Source organism: Equus przewalskii, chromosome 11 (assembly GCF_037783145.1).
Source record: "Equus przewalskii isolate Varuska chromosome 11, EquPr2, whole genome shotgun sequence".
In the NCBI taxonomy this organism is placed as follows: domain Eukaryota; kingdom Metazoa; phylum Chordata; class Mammalia; order Perissodactyla; family Equidae; genus Equus; species Equus przewalskii.
The window spans coordinates 13,015,339-13,035,151 of NC_091841.1; the positions used below are offsets into that span (position 1 = coordinate 13,015,339).

General features: G+C 36.6%; 1 protein-coding gene and 2 pseudogenes across 1 annotated transcript; all 3 read right to left on the reverse strand.

Annotated features, from left to right (window-relative positions):
• Positions 1-2,560: 2,560 nt before the first annotated feature.
• On the reverse strand, positions 2,561-5,172 carry LOC103567156 (olfactory receptor 5G25-like; annotated as a pseudogene).
• A 1,785-nt stretch (positions 5,173-6,957) lies between these two features.
• Positions 6,958-7,902, reverse strand: LOC103567157 (olfactory receptor 5G25-like). Its single transcript, XM_008543770.1, has one exon. It carries the CDS (start codon positions 7,900-7,902, stop codon positions 6,958-6,960), a length of 945 nt encoding a protein of 314 aa, XP_008541992.1.
• Positions 7,903-17,705: 9,803 nt separating this feature from the next.
• LOC103567159 (olfactory receptor 5G3-like) lies at positions 17,706-18,649 on the reverse strand (annotated as a pseudogene).
• Positions 18,650-19,813: the final 1,164 nt, after the last annotated feature.

Consider the following 19,813-nt stretch of genomic DNA (forward strand, 5'->3'; position numbering starts at 1 on the left):
GCCTGTAAATTCCATGAGGGCTTTTCCTTTCAATGTGAATAACACACAGTAAATTATGTCAGGCACATAAAAGGCATATGTAAAAATCTTTTTGGTTTATTATTGGTTGTAGTATTCTTTGACTCTCATTTCCTTGGAATTGAATAGCATTTTGACCAAGAAACTATCCAACATACACACCAAAACTGGCAGAAAACATGGTGAAAAATAAGCAAAATAAAGAAAAACAAAATTCCAGGGCATTAGAGAATATTCACATCCTTAAAGTCAGTGGGCCAAAACTAAACACCTTTTAAATAATGCCTTCAAGATAAGACAAAATGTGGGTCTCAGTGAGTCTTACAATTGTACAAAAACATAGTTTATCCCTTTATTTCTTGGATTTGTTGATATGTTACAGAAAATAAAATGCAGATTCATGGTTGAAAGAATATTGTACCTGGAGAAAATAAAAGTATGAGACTAAATTAGGAGGTCATGGAAAATCCACTGATTCTTCATAGTTGTCAGGCTCATTAACTGTAAAAATAGAATTAATGTCCTGCCTATGACATAAAAATCGATAAATAACAATAGTAATAAGTAACATTTTATTAAAGAACTGCAATGTATTCCACATTTTACATGCATGAATCATGCACTTAGAGTGGCAAAATCCCAATGAATTATTGCTTTGAGCAGAGAGTACAGGGGATATTAAAGACATTTGTAAAATGTCTACTCCAAACACAAAGGTAATATTAGAGAATGCTGTTGTTGCATATTCCTTGAATAATGTACATTTTTTAAACGGGCACTTGAAAAGATGTTCAACACCACTAATTATTAGAGAAATGAAACTCAAAGCTACAATGAAATATTGCCTCATGCCTGACAGTGTGGCTATTACTAAAAAGACAATAAATAACTAGTATTGGAGAGCATGTGGAGAAAAGGGAACTCTCATACACTGCTGCTAGGAATGTAAACAGGTACAGACACTATAGAAAAGAGTATGGAGATTTCTCAAAAAATTAAGAATAAAAATACTATATGATCCAGCTATTCCATTTGTTGGTCTTTATCCAAAGAACACAAAAACACCAATTCAAATTGACATATGCACCCCTATGTTCATTGCAATTTTATTTAAAACAACCAAAAGATGGAAACAACCTAGGAGCTTATAGACAGATAAAGGGATAAGGAAGATGTTATACATATGCACAATGAAATACCACTCAACCATAAAAAAAAAAAAAAAAAACAGATGAAGACTTGCCATTTTTGACAACATGGAAGGACCATGAGGGTATTATGCTAAGTGAAATAAGATGAATGGAGAATGACGTATACCATATGATTTCACTAATATCTGGAAGATAGAAAACAACAACAAAAAACAAACACATAGAAACAGAGAACAGATTGGTAGATAGCAGAAGGGAAAGGAGTGAAGGGAGGGTGAAAGTGCTAAAGGGGGACTTTTGTACACTGATGGATGGCAACTAGACTTTTGGTGCTAAACACAATGTAGTATATAGAGAAGTTGAAATTTAATGATGTACACCTGAAATTTATGTTATAAACCAATATTACCTCAAAGAAAAAAGATAATTCAATTTTTACCAGTTGTATTAATACTATATAATTGACATAATACATTGTATTAGTCCAAGGTGACCAACAGAATGATTTGATGTATATGTAAATTACAAGATGATTACTACAAGTTTAGTTAACATTAACCAACTTACACCACTACATTTTTTTTTTTTTTGAGGAAGATTAGCCCTGAGCTAACATCTGCTGCCAATCCTCCTCTTTTGCTGAGGATTGCCAGCCCTGAGCTAACATCCGTGCCCATCTTCCTCTACTTTATATGTTGGATTCCTACCACATCATGGCTTGCCAAGCGGTGCCATGTCCACACCCAGGATCCGGACCGGCAAACCCCAGGCTGCGGAAACAGAACGTGCGCACTTAGCCGCTGCACCACCAGGTCGGCCCCTACACTTTTTTTGTGTGTGTGAGGTCATAACATTAATGTCTGTTTCTTGTGAAGAGTATTTTTAATATCTTCTCTTTTAGCAATTTAGAAATATACAATACAGTATTGTCAACTATAGTCACCGTGCTGTATATTACATCCCCAGAACTTATTTATCTTAAAACTAGAAATGTTTATCTTTGAACCATAATGCACTTTTTCACAGTTTATGTTTAAAGAGTGAGGGCCAAGATCACAGACAATTGAGGGATCTCAACACCTTGTACACAAAACCGAAGTAATGTTGTCAAAGGTTATAGCATTTATTTGGGATTTAACAAAGAACCTCTCAAATCCTAGTCACAAAACTTGAAAATATCTGTTAAAGTTTTGTGGTTCAATAATGTACTCATCTCAGTTTAGAGTTTTAAAACTCATTCCTGCTAAATGAGAAATGAGTAACCAAAAATGAAAGATTGTAACCTAAAGACATTGTGTGACTTTTCAATAACAGAGAGTAAGAAAAATTGAATCTTAGCATAAAAGTAGGACTCCCAACACAAAGCCCATATTCTTCTATGTTGCATATCTTTAAATATCAATCTTTAGTATGAAAGGCATCTGCATTTTCCTATGCATGAGAAATGTCTTCCTTGCAAATGCCCTTCTGAATGAATCCTTCACCTCTTTATTTCTCAGGCTTAGATGAGGGGTTTCAATATGGGAATCTTTGCCGTGTAGAACACAGAAACAAGTTCACTGATGTTGAGGGGGAAACTACAACTTGCACATGCATAGATAAATAAGAGTCTCCCATAAAGGATGGAGACAGCTCTCAGGTGTGAAGAGCAGGTAGAGAAGGCCTTGTGCTTCCCATCAGCAAAGTAGATTCTCAAGATACTGATAACAACGTAAAATGTAGGAGAACAAGATGACCACACCACTGAGAACTCCTAGACCCCCAGCCAAGGTGAAAAGTAAAACCTGTTTGGCTTGGGTGGCTGCAAATGCCAGGGAGAGAACAGGAAGAAGATCACAGAAGAAGTGATTGATGATATTGGGGCCAAAGTAAGGCAGGTGAAAAGAAAAAGATGTATTGGTCATGGCACTTAGAAGATCCACCCTGGGGTCAGCCCCATGGCTGAGTTTTTAGGTTTGTACACTCTCCTTAGGTGGCCCAGGGATTTGCCACTTCAGATTCTGGGTGTGGACTAGCACCACTCATTAAGCCATGCTGAAGTGGCATCCCACATAGCAGAACCAGAAGGATCTACAGCTAGAATATACAACTATGTACTGAGGGTGCTTTGGGGAGAAGACGAAGAAGAAGAAAAGACTGGCAACAGATGTTAGCTCAGGTGTAAATCTTAAAAAAAAAAAAAATGACCCATGGTAGAAAGCCCTACCACCAGCTGCACTCAGACCCACTGGGACAGAATGAGTGTAGACAACAGTGTCTTGCAGAAGACCATATACCGATCATATGCTATGGAAGCCAGGATGAAACATTCAGTCACAGCAAAGTGAACAAAAAACATAACTGGGAAGCACAACCAAAGAAAAAGAAAGTTTTTTTCTCCATAAATATGTCAGTCTACATCTTGGTACCAATAACAGAAGAGGAGCACACATCCACAAAGGATAAGTGATGAAGAAAAAAGTACATGAGTGTGTGGAGCCAGGAGTCCATCCAAATGAGAGTGATTAACCCCAAGTTTCCCAGAAGACAGATGAGGTAAATCAAGAGAAATACCACAAAGAGGACAGCTTGGCGCTAGAAGTGATGTGTCAAGCTCACAAAAAACAACCACAACAAAAATACTCAATCACCAAAGTTTGGCTTCAATAATTAATTTGTCTGATTTAATCTGTCATGAGAAAAAGAAAAAAAATGTTCTTTGCAACTAATTCATAAGTAAATGTTTCTTAATTCTAAATCTGCATTTAACTTCTATTTTTTTGGGTTAAATAGGATAGCCTGACACCTAATTCTCTTGAGTTCTATTCTTTGCATCATGCTGTCTATCTACAAACTATATGTGTGATCCTGAGTAAGTCACTAATCCTCATAGGGGTCTTCTGTTTCTTCCTTGGAAAGAGGATTTTTGAATAGAATAAGAGAACTTTAATCTAGTAGCGATCATTGGGGATTATCTAAAACAAGTTCTCTAATTGTGCCAGCTTATATTTCTGAAACTATTTACTTTTGAACAAAAAATATTTTAAGAAACACTTCATTGAAAAAGGTACTATGAGAATTCACTGAATTCAGACTGATACCTATTCTCACTGCAGATTAAGGGTAAACAGGTGTTCAAGATGTAACTTCCTCCTCAACTCCTTAGATTCTATAGGAATATTTAATTGAGTTGTCTAAAACATATTTTTGATGTCTGAAGAAGGAGAGAAAGCTGAGATAACACAAGGTAGCTTTGTAACAGGGTTCAAAATCCTCAAAAGTGCATATCCTCTGTGTATCCTTTCCCAAAATGCCTATGTTCCCTCTTATCCAGTCAAACTCCATTAAGCTAGTCAAACTCCATCAAAGTTTTAAGTCCATCAAAGAAGAGCCTAGTTCTTACATAATGAATAGGTGGGGTGACCCACTTAGTGTTTTTAGGTGCTTGAGAGAGAAATATAAATATTTTAAAGATGACAGGGTGCACCCCTGGGCAGTTATCCCAGAGAAATGAATATTTATGTCCACACAAATAAACCTGTACAATTTTGTTGAAACAAGCTTCATGTATAATGCCAAACATTTGAAGTAACCAAAATGTCCTACCATAGGTGAATGGTTAGACAAACTGTGGTATATCCATACTATGGAATACTATTCAGTAATAAAGAGAAACAAATTGATACATGCAACAACTTGGATGCATCCAAGGGTATTAGATTCAGTTGAAAAATGTCAATAAAAAATTTCAATATAAAAATACACTGTTTCCCTTACAGTCAGTGGACTAAATTTAAATACCTTTTAAAGAAGGCGTTCAAAATAAGACAGTGTGGATCTCAGTGAATCTTACAATTGTACAAAACATGGTTTGTCCTCTTATTTCCTGGATTTCTTGCTATCTTCCAGAAAATAAAACACCCAATTATGGTTGAAAGGATATTGTACCTGGGGAAAACAAAAGTGTGGGACACAAATATGAGGTCTTAGAAATCCATAAATTCCTCATGGCTGTCAGGGTCATTATGTATAAAAATAGTATTAATGTCCTATCTATGATATAAAAATCAATAAATAACAATGCTAATAACCAACACTTTATTAAAGAACTGAAATACATTTTTGTACTTCAAAAGCAAAAATCATATAATTACAGTGGCAAAATCCCAACAAATTATTACTCTGAGCAGAGAGTATAGGGGACAGAAAAGGCCTTTGTAAAATGTCTATTCCAAATGCAAAGGTAGTATCAGAGAGTGCTATGGTTACATGCTTCTTGAATAATTCACTTTTTTAACAAGAACATAAAAAGATGTTCAATATCACTAATTATTGGAGAAATGCAAATCAAAATCACAATGGGATAACACCTCACACAATAAGACTGTCTGTCACTATAAAGACAAGAAATAACAACAGTTGGAAAGGATTTGGAGATAGGAGAATTGTCATAGACTGCTGTTTGAGATGTAAATTGCTGCACTCACTACAGAAAAGAGTGTGGAAATTCCTCTAAAAATTAAGATGGAAATAGCATATAATCCAGCAATTCCATTTATGGATATTTATCCAAAGAATAGAAAAACACTAATGCAAAAAGATATAGGCACCCCTATACTGCAGCATTATTTACAGTAGCCAAGATATGGAAACAACCTAAGTGCCCATCATGTTGAATGGATAAAGCAGATGTGGTATATGCAAATAATGGAATACCACTCAGCCATAGAAAAGATGAAATCCTACTGTTTGTGACAACATGAATGGACCTTGAGGGTGTTATGTTAAGTGAAAAAGTCAGTTGGAGAAAGACAAATGCCTTAAGATTTCACTCATATGTGGAAGATAGAAAAACAATGACAACAAACAAAAACATAGATGTAGAGAACAGATTGGTGGTTAACAAAGGATAAGGGAACGGGAGGAGGGCAAAAGGGGAAAAGGGAGACATTGAACAGTGATGAATGGCAACTAGATTTGGTAGTGAACATGATGTAGTATACAGAAGTCAAAATATAATGGTACACACTTGAAACTTGCATAAAGTTATAAACCAATGTTACCTCAATAAAAAACTAAATAATAATTCACTTTTTCTCCAGTTTTATTAATACTATGTAATAGACACAGAACATTGCATTAGTCCAAGGTGTACAAAATAACGATTTGATACATGTATATATTGCAAAATGGTTACCACAAAAAGTTTAGTTAAGATGAACCACCTAAAGTAGCTACAATTTGTTTTCTCGTGAAGAAAACTTTTGAGATCTGCTCTTTTAACAACTTACAAATATAAAATAAAGTATTGTAAACAATAGCTACAATTCTGTACGTTACATTCCTAGAAATTATTTATCCTTTAACTGGAAGTTTTTGCCTTTGGGCCATACTAGATTTTTAATAGTTTATGTTTAAAGAGAAAAGATCATGTTCAAAGACAATTGAGATATCTCAACACCCTGTAAGCAGACCAGACGTACTATTAAATCACTGGTTCTAACACTCATTTAGGACTTTAAAAAGACCTCATATCCTAGTCATAAATCTTGAGAACATCCTTTAAAGTTTTGAGTTTCAATAATCCACTCATCTCAGTTTAAAATTCTAAAACTCATTCCTGCTAAATGAGAAATGAGAAAATCAAAATGAAAAAATCATAACCTAAATACAATGCATGACTTTTCAATGACACAGAGTAATAAAATATGTATCTCAACATAAAAGTAGGACTCCCAACACTCAACCCATATTCTTGCATCTTGAAAACCTATTAACTCTCAATTTGTTCTAACAATTGTATTCAAGTTTACTTACCAATAAGAAACTTCTTCCTTTCAAATGCCCTTCTGAATGAATCCTTGACCTCTTTGTTTCTCAGGCTATAGATGAGGGGGTTCAACATGGGAATCACTGATGTGTAGAACACTGAAACCACCTTATTGACGTCCAGGGAGAAACTAGAACTCGGACGTACATATATGAAGAAGAGTGTCCCATAAAGCATGGAGACAGCTGTCAGGTGTGAAGAGCAGGTGGAGAAGGCCTTGTGCCTCCCATCAGCTGAGTGGATCCTCAGGATAGCAATGACAATGTAAATGTAGGAGACCAGGATGATGGCACCACTGAGTACTCCTAGAACTCCAGCCAAGATGAAAAGTAGAAATTGATTGACCTGAGTATCTGCACATGCTAGGGAGAGAACTGGAAGAAGGTCACAGAAGAAGTGATTGATGATTTGGGGGCCACAGTAAGGCAGATGAAAGGCAAAAGTCGTATGGGTTGTGGCAATTAAAAGACCCATGGTATACGGTCCTACCACCAGCTCCACACAGACTGGCTGGGACATAATGAGCATATACAATAGTGGCTTACAGATGGCCATATATCGATCATATGCCATGGAAGCCAGGAGGAAACACTCAGTCACAAGAAACTGAAGAAAAAACCATAACTGGGCAGCACAACCACAGAAAGAGATTACCTTTTTCTCCACAGAGATGTCAGTCAACATCTTGGGACCAATGACTGAAGAGGAGCAGACATCCACAAACGACAAGTGGCTGAGAAAAAAGTACATGGGAGTGTGGAGTCGGGAGTCCATCCAAATGAGGGTGATCATTCCCAAGTTTCCAAGAAGACTGATGAGATAAATCAAGAGAAATACCACAAAGAGAACAACCTGGTGCTGGAAGTGATTTGTTAAACCCACGAAAAAAAACTCAATCACCAAAGTTTGATTTCCACAATCCATTTCTTTGATTTAATCTGTCATGAGAAAGAAAAAGAAGTTTCTTTGCAGTCTAATCGTAATTAAAGACCTCTTAATTTTAAATCTGTATTTAACTTTTATTTTTTTAAGTTAAATAGGATAGCCTGAGACTTAACTCTCCTGAGTTCTACCCCTGGCAGTCATGCTATCTATCTGAAAAATATTTGTGTGATCCTCAGCAGGCCACTATACCTCACAGGGCCCTTCACTTTCTTCCTTGGAAATGGGATTTTGGAATAGAATCATAGAATTTTAACCTAGAAGTTAACATTGGAGATTATCTAAGGCAAGTCTTCTAACTGCACCAGATTATATTTCTAAAAATATTTACCTTTGAACCAAGGATATTTTAAAAAGCACGTCATTGAAAAAGGCACTGTGATAATTCAATGAATTCAGACTAATACCTATTCTCACAGCAGATTAAGGGCAAACAGGTGTTAGGGATGTGACTTGCTTCTGATAACATTGGGTTCTATAGCAATAAGTAATTGAGCTGTCTAAGGAGTAAGTTCTGATATCTAAAGAAAGAGGGCAAGTGGAGACAAGAAAAGTTAGAAGTTAGCAAAATCCTCAACAGTATAACCTCTGTGACTCCTTTTCCAAAATGCCTATGTTCCCTCTTATCCATGGTGTATATTCTCATGTATTTCATTGAACTACATTGAAGTTTAAGTCCATCAAAGAATAGATCAGGTCTTAAATATTGAGTAAGTGTTGTGATTCATTTAGAGTTATTAGGTACTTATGAGAGAAATATAAATATTTTAAGGATGATAGGAGCACTCCTGGGCAATTATACCAGAAAAATGAATATTTATATGCACACGGAATCCTATATAATATCGTTAATAGAAGTTATTTTTAATGCAAAACGTTTAAAATAATCAAATGTCTTACCACAGGTGAATGGTTAAACAAACTGTGGTGTATCCACACTGTGAAATACTACTCAGTAATAAAGAAGAACAAAACATCATACATACAATGACTTGGATGTATCTAAGGGTATTCGGCTGAGTTAAAAAAAGTCTCAAAAGTTGACAACTCTATGATTCTGCTTATATAACACTCTCAAAATGGCAAAATTATAGATTGGAGAACAAGTGAGTGGTCCCTGGTAATTAGGAATGGTGGGAAGGAGGTCGTGTTGACTCTATAAAGGGGTAGCACAATGGAGATTTTTGTAGAGACTGAATAGCTCCGTCTACTGATTGAGGCATTAGTTAAACAAAGCTAAACATTAAAGAGAAGAATATGAACTTATCATCCAAATGTCAGTTTCCTGGATTTGATGTTATAGTATAGCTCCGTAAGACGTAACCATTGGGGAAAATGTGGTGAAGGATGTGTGGGGCTTCTAAGTATGATCTTTGAAGCTTCTTGTGAATCTTAATTTCAAAATGAAAAGTATTTTTAGGAAAAAAGTGAGTGAGAAGGGAGAGGAAAGGATAGTGAGAACAATGCGAAAGAAGCAGAAGCAGAAGCAGAAGCAGAGGAAGAGGAAGGAGAAGGTGAAGGACAAGAAGAAGAAGGGGGAGGGAGGCATCCACTTTGGATCTTGAAATAATCATCCTGATTCCAGTAGCACAATCACACAAAAACGTGAATGGATGTGCCATAGAGAAGCATTGACTGAAATCCAACAACATTCTTTCCTGGAAAGAAAGCTTGAAAACAGTTTTACTTAACAGGACATTAGTGAAAAAGCCACTCACCTGCTACAGTCTCAGAGGCAATGGAGCTTGGAAAAAAAAGACAGAATGGTGAAATTTAAGATGAGTCAGAAAAAACTACACATTAGTAGTGAAATGTTTCAAGAATTTCATACTATCTAAACTCAGAAATACATTACAGATCATATATATTTGTATTATCTATTACTCAGGGAAGACGTAAACAAAGCATTTTATGTGTCATAAACTAAGGATATGAAAAAATTTTATAAGGGTTAAACTAGAATATAGACATCTATCATCTCAACTAACTGCCTCTGTAAACAAAAGTGATGAAGTATATCCATCAGTGATAATTATTATATATTTCAAATTTTGTATTCAACTTGAAAGGCTGTGTGAAAACAATAGTTTCTGACTATGGAAATACATATTACACTAATTTTCCCCAGCTGTACTCAAAACAAAGATTCTAATACAGAAAAATCATGATCTCAGGTATTGATGTGACTATGGGCATGAAAGGTATGACAATTTCAGTCAGTTCTTTTCTGCTTATACTATCCAATTTAGAAAAAGTGAAGAAATTTACCCACAGAAGTCAATGGTTCTTAATTGGAACATTCTCTGAGCCTATAAATCTCATAGTACAGCTCAGTATCTCTTTTCCAAATACAGAATTCCACCAAAATGTACATTGAAGTTGTGTCATTTAAACCAAAAGACACAGACTGAATATTATGTCTTCCAAATCATTCTTCATCATAATCTTAGAGATAATATTTTCCCAGGTTTCTAACTCATTTTCCATATCTGGCCTCCTAAAGGCAATTGAGGAAGTCACTTAACTCACCTGTCTGAAGAAATATTCCCTAGATTGTTTGCCTGCTTATGGCAAAGTGAATTGCAAAATTAATTTGCCCTGAATGAAAATGAATTACTCTGCAAATGATGACTTGTCATTCTTCTCATCTTCTTCTGATATCCAGAAAGATAAACAACATATTGTACCATCCTGAAACATATGCATTTCAATAGCAATTTCAAAAGGATTTCATTGACTCAATTCTGCATTCATACAGCAGAGGTTTTCCTAAAAGCCTGTTGTGTAAATTGGAGCTAACTCCCTCAAGGAACCAGAAGCTCAGGAGACCAGTCCCAAAGAGAAGATATTAAAGTTATTTTATGAGAAATAATTTGGAGACTTTGAGTCAAGTGTAATGCAAAAATAAATCTCTCTCTCCCTTTGGGATTACCCACACACAATTTGAAATACCAGTTTTTTTCAATTACTGCGTAATGAGCACCACTCCATAGCACTGTGCAGATTTGAGATTCTAAAACAGAGCCTGCTTCAGAGAGATTACAATCAGACAGGGAGCCTGGGTACAAAACTGCACTAGAGACTCAGTGATTTGCCCATGAGTTACTAGGAGAGAGGGATCATTGTAGCCAGTGTTGGAAATAGTCTCTTGGACATGATGAATCTCAAAGAGAGGCTAAGTTATAAGTTAGTAAAAATGACATGGACTGGAGTGTCTATGCTGCAATAGAGAGCTATAAATTTGGACAGCATCTTTGAGAGACAAAGGTAATCCACATTGATGGTTGAAAATTTCAAATTATAAGATTAGAAAAATAGATTTTGACCCAAACTTCATAAATATTTTAACATTAGGCAAAGGAGTCTGAACTTCTTTCTGTAACCAACAAGGAATCTTTCAAGGTATTTCAGAAAAGAGGTGACATTTATCCATATAAAAGTTGCCACAGGACATTAATCTAGTCACTGGAGATCTATACTATATATAGGCATTCTTCAAAGTGCTTTAAGAGTATTAACTCATTTAAGCTTCATAAGAGCACAATGAAATGGATTAATAGAAAGATCTGGATTCTTCTACCGCTCACCACCTCACTCAGTCCACTTTCTATTCTTGGAACAAGAAAAGCAGGATTCTACCTCAGAAGCTTTCTCTTTTCCTTTCTCATTTTCTCTTCATTTCTCATCTCTCTTCTCATCCAGTTTCTCTCTGTAGCCTGCTTTTTCTTCAAAGCAATTACCATTACCTAACATTGAGTTAGTTTACCTCCTATGACTATGACAACTAGAAATAGCAAGCAGTAAGGTATATTGGAGTATAAAAGGAAGCCATTTGGTGTAAACATAGTTCGGCCTGACTTTGTTTTTCCAAAAGGGCCACACATGGTCATTGAGCATGCATTGTATATCTGCTTTAAACATTTACTATGGCAAGAACAAATGCCCTTAAGATAAAGGTACAACTTCCCACCACATTGGCATTTCCTTAAGGATAAGCATCTTTCCTTAGGCTAGGAACTGATTGCTGTGTTCACCTGTGACAACCCAGCTTGGGACAACAGAACTGCCACCCCGCTGTGTCCAGCAAGACAGCAGACCTACTACCTCCTGTGTCCATCAATTGCTGTGCTGACAGAGCAGTCTTGTGACTATTATAAAAGGGGCATTTCAATTATATGTGAAACATCCTCTATAGGGGTATATAACCACTCTGTACACCCCACTACTTTGGTGCCCCTTCTTCCTTCGGGAAGAAAAGCCCCGGGCCATGGTCCTCACATTTTAGTTCAGAATAAACTCACCAAAATTTTCACTTATGGATGGTTATGGATTATTTTCATCCACAACTATAAAAATGGGAATGCTTTTTGTTGTTTTTTCCACACTATATCCCTAGGTTTCAGAATAGTGCCTTGAAGAGTAAATGCTCAATGAATATTTTTAAACAAATGAATAAATGGACAAATAATTCTAAGAGTGTGGCTGTAGGTAGAAAAGCTAGGAGAGTAAGTTCTTTCAGGTGCTGAGTAATTAGAACTTTCTTCTAGAATGGAAAGGAATTAAGGGTATTTCTTTGCGAAAGAGTCATAGGAATATCAAACTTGAATGGACGGTATTTTATTCCTGGGATGTGAGAGAGATGAATTGAGGCAAGGGTGAATACTAAATGACAGATTGAGTGTCTGAGAAAATGTTCTTATATCTTCCTAGACCTCAGTTGGCTGGCTGCCCTTTGACTTCTGCTCTTACATACCCTCTGTAATTCATTTCCACCAAGGTCATAAGTGACCCGACGACTGAAACTTGGACTCACCACACAGATCATTGGGTTTTCCAGATACGAGTCGATTTCTATTACCATTTCTACTATAACTTTAGAGAACACATAAATTTCCTTTTTTTGTATTTGTACTTGGCTCCAATTATTCACTGCTAGTCTCGCCCTGAGAAATCTGGTTGTTCCAGGAAGGTAGAAACAGAGATGGGTCACCCAGATCTCATAAAGGAAGAATGTTCAGCCTAAAAACAAGGAATTCAGTCAGCAGACAGACTTCAGCTGTTAGCTATTTCAGGGTCAGCCACAGCTGCAGAGCGCCACCCTACCCAGGGTCATGCTATTCCCGGAACAGACCCCATCAGGTGACAGAGTAGGCAGGAATATAAATGCCTGGACATTTTGCCTTAGTATGGGACAACTCTAACAGTACTTTCTCTAGAATTTCATCACATTGGTGTGGGTTCTGTCAAGCTGGATTCACAGTTTTACTTCTTTCTTTCCCAATCTAACTTTTTTCTCCTTCCATTCACAGGTTTTGATCCCTGATAAACATCTTGCAATTCAAACTCTGTCAGAAGTTTGTTTCAGGAGAAGCCAACCTGCAATTGCTGTTAGTATCAGTAATCTGAAGGAGCAGGCAAAAAGTTAGAATTGGAGCTGAATCAGTCACTACCAAAGTGATAATGAGAGCCCCATAACTGGTGACAGATGAGAGTTCAGCCATCCTCAGCAGAAGATAGTGGTCCAATGTTATAATTTTCAATAGGCTGAACTGGGAAGGATATACTAGTGGAGGGGTTGCACTAATAGTGAAAGTATTATGTGGTAGGTATTTGAAACATATGAATGGAATAGTAGCTAACGGGAGAATAGAGTTTGATGGCTACTGATAAGCCATTGATCATCTATAATAGAGGGAGAGCAACTAGCAACTGAAGCCAAGTGTGAAAGTGAGGGGGCCTCTTTGGTTACAGACTATGGTATACTCATCTTCATTGTATGTAGGGTCAGGAGAGACCAAGGACCAAGCTCGAGATTTAATAATAATAGAGCCTGAAACTCAAAGATAGTTAAGTTGTCAAACAAGGCAAGTCTGTTATGACAAGGTTTAGTCCCGGGACCACTTGAGTTGGAGATATCTGGGTGGATGCAGCTGAAGATATTGACACCTCCGAAGCATCTAAGCCTGCAGGCATGGCGAGCCCCTCTCTCCTAAAAGCTATAATTCATCCAAGCTGTAAGAAATTGCAGCGATGTCTCTCCCTAGGGCAACACGGCCTCTCTTCAGAGAAATCTGCCTCCTCAGGATACTCACCCTATAATTGAGGTTAAGTCTTGGTAAACCCAAATAGAAGGTCCTGGATTTGACAATGGTGTCAAAACCCAAACTCCCAAAGGATTTTCAATTACTAGATAGATGTATTAGCAGGAGAAGAGGGTGTATGTGCAGGGCTAGGTTCTGACACTGCTTTGTCAAGGGGATCAGAATATAAAATTGGAAAAGGAAAATTTTTTTACTTGGGAATCCTCTTCCAAGATAAGGGCTTTAACACCCAGACAAGGGCCCTAGGAAATGGTGTTAATTCTCTGCTTGAATGGATGCATGAAAATACTGATGACTTATGTTGACTAAATCACAATGGTAGAGAGTGTAGAAATAGATTAAGAGGTTCGGGACATGGGAAATATATAACTTACAGCTGGAAGGTCTTTAAGATGACTATTTTCCAAGGGATGGCCCAGAGGATAAACATTTATAAAAACCATGGGAATATGATGGTCAGAAGGGTACAGATATCTCTAGCAATGATTAGTGGCAGCTCTCCTCTCTAAACTAGAACTGGCCATAGGAGACAGTGTTTCAGAATGACAAACTTGCTGCGTATGATAAGGATAATAGGACCCCAGACAAGAGATGCCAGTGGGTTTTGCTGAACCACCAGAAGATAGGAATGGATGATTGAACTGAAAGAACAAAATATTTTATTCTTCCATTTTTTCCTAGAATTTACTTGATATATGACAATATCATTCACCATTTTTCTGCCACCACAGTTCATAATAAGGAATTCAGTCACATTTCTAATTACTAAAATGTTATGCTATATTTGATATCTGATAGGGTGATTCTCCCTTCATAGTTATCAACCCAATAGTTCATGACTGGTGTCAATTTTCTATACAAGAATACTGAAAACATTTGAAGAGCCAAATTTATCATATACAAATTCCCAAAATACTCATCTATCTGTTTCTAGATATCCCCTTCCATTACATTGATTTTTTTGTTGTTGTTCTACTGGCATGATAACTACTGACATGATAAGAAATTTATTTTTATGGTATAGAATATCATCTCTCACCACACTTTTGCAACTCTTGTCTTTGAAATTTGAGTGAGATCACTGGAACTTAACAGGTATGAAGTATGAGGCCTAGAATTCAAAAAGTCAGAGAATTAAAGTAGCACAATATCAGGGATATAAAGTCTGAAAATTCCAGAGATTTCTTGGTCTAAATGAGCATTCAAGTGCTGGACACAATAAGTTATTTATGAAAAGGTAGATAATTTTGGAAGAAAAACTTTCCCTTTTGTCACCTTTGTTTTCACAGCAATGAAGGGGACATAAATGAAAGGAGATTGCATGTTGGCTTAAGAGGAGAATGGTAGACTATATTTGAGTCCATGTCATATTTCTATTCATTCATTCATTGCATAAATACTTACTGATTATCCACGGCATATCAGGCAGTGTTCTATTTGCTTGGGATGCATCACTGAATAAAAAACTAAAGGAAAAAAACCCTTCAATATAATTAAAATCTCAGCATCACTTCCAGGGAAATATTTTAGGCTTTCATGTGTGTCCAATGTGTTAGCCTGTATAGCAGGGTCTAGAAAAGCCTCTTCAAATTACTCTATCAGCCTCCTAAGAAATAGGTCAGCTAAACTATTCATTAACAATCACATGAACTTGTTTGGGCCCAAGTCAAAGGGCTGGATTAGACACATGTTGTAGCCTGGGTCCTCCTGTTACGTCACTTAGAATATGCCCCACTCCACTTCCCTGAAAACTTATTATCTGTCTCAATAAATTAAAGAGTCTACAAATAAGCCTATAAAAAAGTTTTATTCTTTTTTTTTTCTTTTTTGAGAAAGATTAGCCCTGAGCTAACTACTGCCAGTCCTCCTCTTTTTGATGAGGAAGCCTGGCCCTGAGCTAACATCCATGCCCATCTTCCTCTACTTTGTATGTGGGGCACCTACCACAGCATGGCATGTCAAGTGGTGCCATGTCCGCATCCGGGATCCCAACTGACAAACCCCGGCCCGGAGAAGCAGAACGTGTGAACTTAACCTCTGCACCACCGGGCCAGCCCCTTATAAGTTTTAATATTCTACATTTATTACCTTTCTTAACTGTAAGAAAATAGCAAGCAAGAAAATAAGCATGCCCCTGATACAGAAGAAACCAAAAATCTGAGTTAAAAGATGGATAAAAGTATTAACCAGTTCTTCCCAAACATAGGCAGCCTACAAATCAACATGCACTAAAGCAAACAGCCATAGGATGCAAGTGAATTTCCTGGGAAGGAGGCCGGCTTCAATGAAGAAGGAACACATTATAAAAATGAGGGAATTGACATTTAATAATGGACCATTTAGTAAGAAACCAGGGGCCCCACAAAGTAGACAGGAAATGAAAAAAAAATTCCTTTATAGAAAGATTTTGGTAGTGTAACATGAAGAAGGAACATGGGGCCAATTATTTCTCCTATTTGAGGAGGACTCAACTTAGATGTGATACATCCCCTCCAAAATCAAGGAGAATTTACATGATCTCTCATATATTGATCTCATGAGAAAAAAAAAGAAAACAGTAAAGAAGGGAAGGGAACAGGAAGGAATAGAGGGAAAGAGTAGGGGCAGAGGAAAGGAATGAAAAGAAATCAGAAAAGAATAAACAGTATTTTGGGGAGGAGGATGGTCATGGCCAGCATTTTGAAAAGTGGAAGAAAGAGCAAATATATTTAGTTTCAAAGTTTCATGTAGTAACTGCATAACCAATTAGCACCAACCATATCTAGAGAAGTAGAAATAAAAATTGTCAGAAATATGTGTAGACTCTAAAGTAAAAGCAATTACAGACAGAGAGAATGAGAATTGAGAATCCTAGGAAGTGATCATTTCTGTGAGGAATGATGCGGGTCTTAAATCAGTTTGCATTGAAAAATATCAGTGAGCAGAAGACTGATGAAAGGAATTTATCCATAGAAAACTAGAAGAGAGAAACATCCCTAAAGCACATCTGTTTTCCGTTTGTTAGGAGAGATGGTATTTATGACTTAAGGTCACTGCATGTATTATATTTGTTTTATTTACTCACTCGCTTAAATTTTCTTTCCTGAAAATATACCATGTGTCAGATGCTGTTTTAACATTATGTATTAATTTGTGTACAAAACAAACATGATGTTTACGCCCTGCAATTTTCCATGTAGGGCTTCTAATTTATTGTTTATAAAGGGTTAAAATTTCATTCCACCTTTTGTGCTCAATCAATTTTATCAAAATTTGTATTATTATAAAGTACTGAGTTGAAAAGCCTTCCAGGTAATTGAACTCAAGGGGGAAAGTTCCTAGAAGGGAAAACTGGAAGACTGGTGATATCATTGCTAGGAAGATCTTTTTTGTTTTTCGTTTTTTGTTTTGTTTTGTTTTGTTTTGGCCACTATATGAAAAGATAGCATTCATACGAGTTTGGACACTGTGTAAAATCATAGAATTCTAGAGGAGAAACTAATTTTGATGGCATTGAATTCATTACACTGATTTTACAAATTAAGACATTCAGAACCAGAAATGGTATAGGATTTATATGCTTTTAATCCTCTTGATAATTGGAGGAGGCAATGTTTAAACTATCGCTTTAGACCAAGTCCAGTTCTCTTCTTAATACACACTTTAGCTGCTCTACCTGCACAATGGCAAAAGCTGTCCTCTGAATTACCTAGCCAGCAGGAAATTATTCCTAACAAATGTCCCCTTAGACATATCTTTTACATCTGTGTTCCTCAGACTGTAAATGAGAGGGTTCAACATGGGAATCAATGCAGTATAGAATGCAGAAGTCACTTCATTAATGTCTTGACATGAACTTGAATTGGGCTGAAGGTAAATGAATAAAAGTGTACCATACAAGATGGCCACAGTAGACAAGTGTGAAGAGCAGGCAGAGAAAGCTTTTTGACCTCCCATCAGCAGACTGGGTATTCAATATGGTTTTGAGGATACAAATAAAGGAGACAAGGATGATCAGGGTACTGAGTATTCCTATTAATCCAGCCATGATGAAAAGAACCAACTTATTTCTCTGAGTGTCAGCGCATGCCAAGGAGAGAACATGGAGAATGTCACAGAAAAAGTGGTTGACTACACTTGGACCACAGAAGGACAAGCAAAAAGTGAAGGTTTCATGGGTAATGGCACTTAGAATGCCCATATCATAGGGTCCTACTACCAGCTGCACACAGACCCACTGGGGCATGATAACTGCATACAGTAAAGTGTTGTAGCTGGCTGGGTACCCATGATATGCCATGGCAGCCAAGAGGAAACAGTCACTACAAACTCACCAAAAAAACACATCTGTACAGTACAACTCACAAGGGAGATGAGTTTTCTCTCCAGAAAGGTATCATGTAACATTTTTGGAGCAAAAGAAGAAGAGGAACAGACATCCACAAGGTAAAAGTGGCTGAGAAAAAAACCTACATGGGGAGGTGGAGTCAGGAATCCATCCAAATGAGAGTTATCATCCTCAAGTTTCCCCCCATTGTGACAATATAAACAAAGAGAAATATCAAGAAGAGAATAATCTTCTGTGAAAGATTATCTGTTAAGCCCACAAAAAGAAATTGAGTCACTGCTGTTTGATTATTATCGTCCATTGCTGCGTTTAAAATCTGTAATGAGAACAAGAAAAATATTTTTACAGATTAATAATTACAAAGTCTTCTAGCCTTTTAATCCATTAGCTGTAATTAAAATCCATATTCTTCAGAAATTTAAATATTTACTTTCACAGCTCAATTTTAGTTTTCTTTTAATGCTAAACAGTTCAAACATATAAAAGCAATACAGATGTATATTAAGAACACCCTTATATTTGCTACTCAGTATAGTACGTTATAAATAACTTTTTTAAAAATCATGATAAGTGCAGCAAACATTCATGGAATTAGTCAAAATCCTTGGTTCTAGGGATGGCGATTTTGGTGGTTATCTGTATAATCTAGGGCATTTTATACTGAATATCTGTTGATATTAGTTATTTATTTAACATATATGGAGGTCTAACAATGCCTTCCATTTCTTAATTTCATGATTTTAGACAACGATATCTAGTTTCCATTTTCTCTCAGTTAAATGGAAGAATAATGATTAGCTCTGAATCCACATCCCAGGAAAACTGTGAAAATAAATAAAATGCACAAATTCTTAGTGTATTCAGTTTGGGCTGGTAACTCACTGAGATGGTAGAACCCTTCTACTCCACATCTATTGTCAGTTCCTTCTTCACCCTAACAACATGCTAATAAAAACTCTTGAACTGCTGGTTTTCATCGTATGCAACATACAGAGAGGGAAACAAATCTTAATAGAGAAGGAAAGAAAATACTAAAAATCTTGGATTCATATATTTGTGCACTTATTTCTTTATTCAACAAACTTTTCTTTTTTGAGGAAGATTATCCATGAGCTAACATCTGCCACCAATCCTCCTCTTTTTGCTGAGGAAAATTGGCCCTGAGCTAACATCCTTGCCCATCTTCCTCTATTTTACATGCGGGACATCTGCCACAACAGGGCTTGATAATCGGTGCATAGATCTGCACCTGGGATGTGAACCAGTGAACCGTGGGCCACCAAAGCAGGACACATGAACTTAACTGCTCTGCCCCCAGGCAGACCCCTCAATGAACATTTTTGACTATCCACTGAACCCCACATGTAGTCATAGACACAGCAGCTATATCTGTGCAAATAACAGTATTTGTGAAGTAAGTAGACTTTTTTTCCATTCAGATACAAAACTATCAACAAACACATGA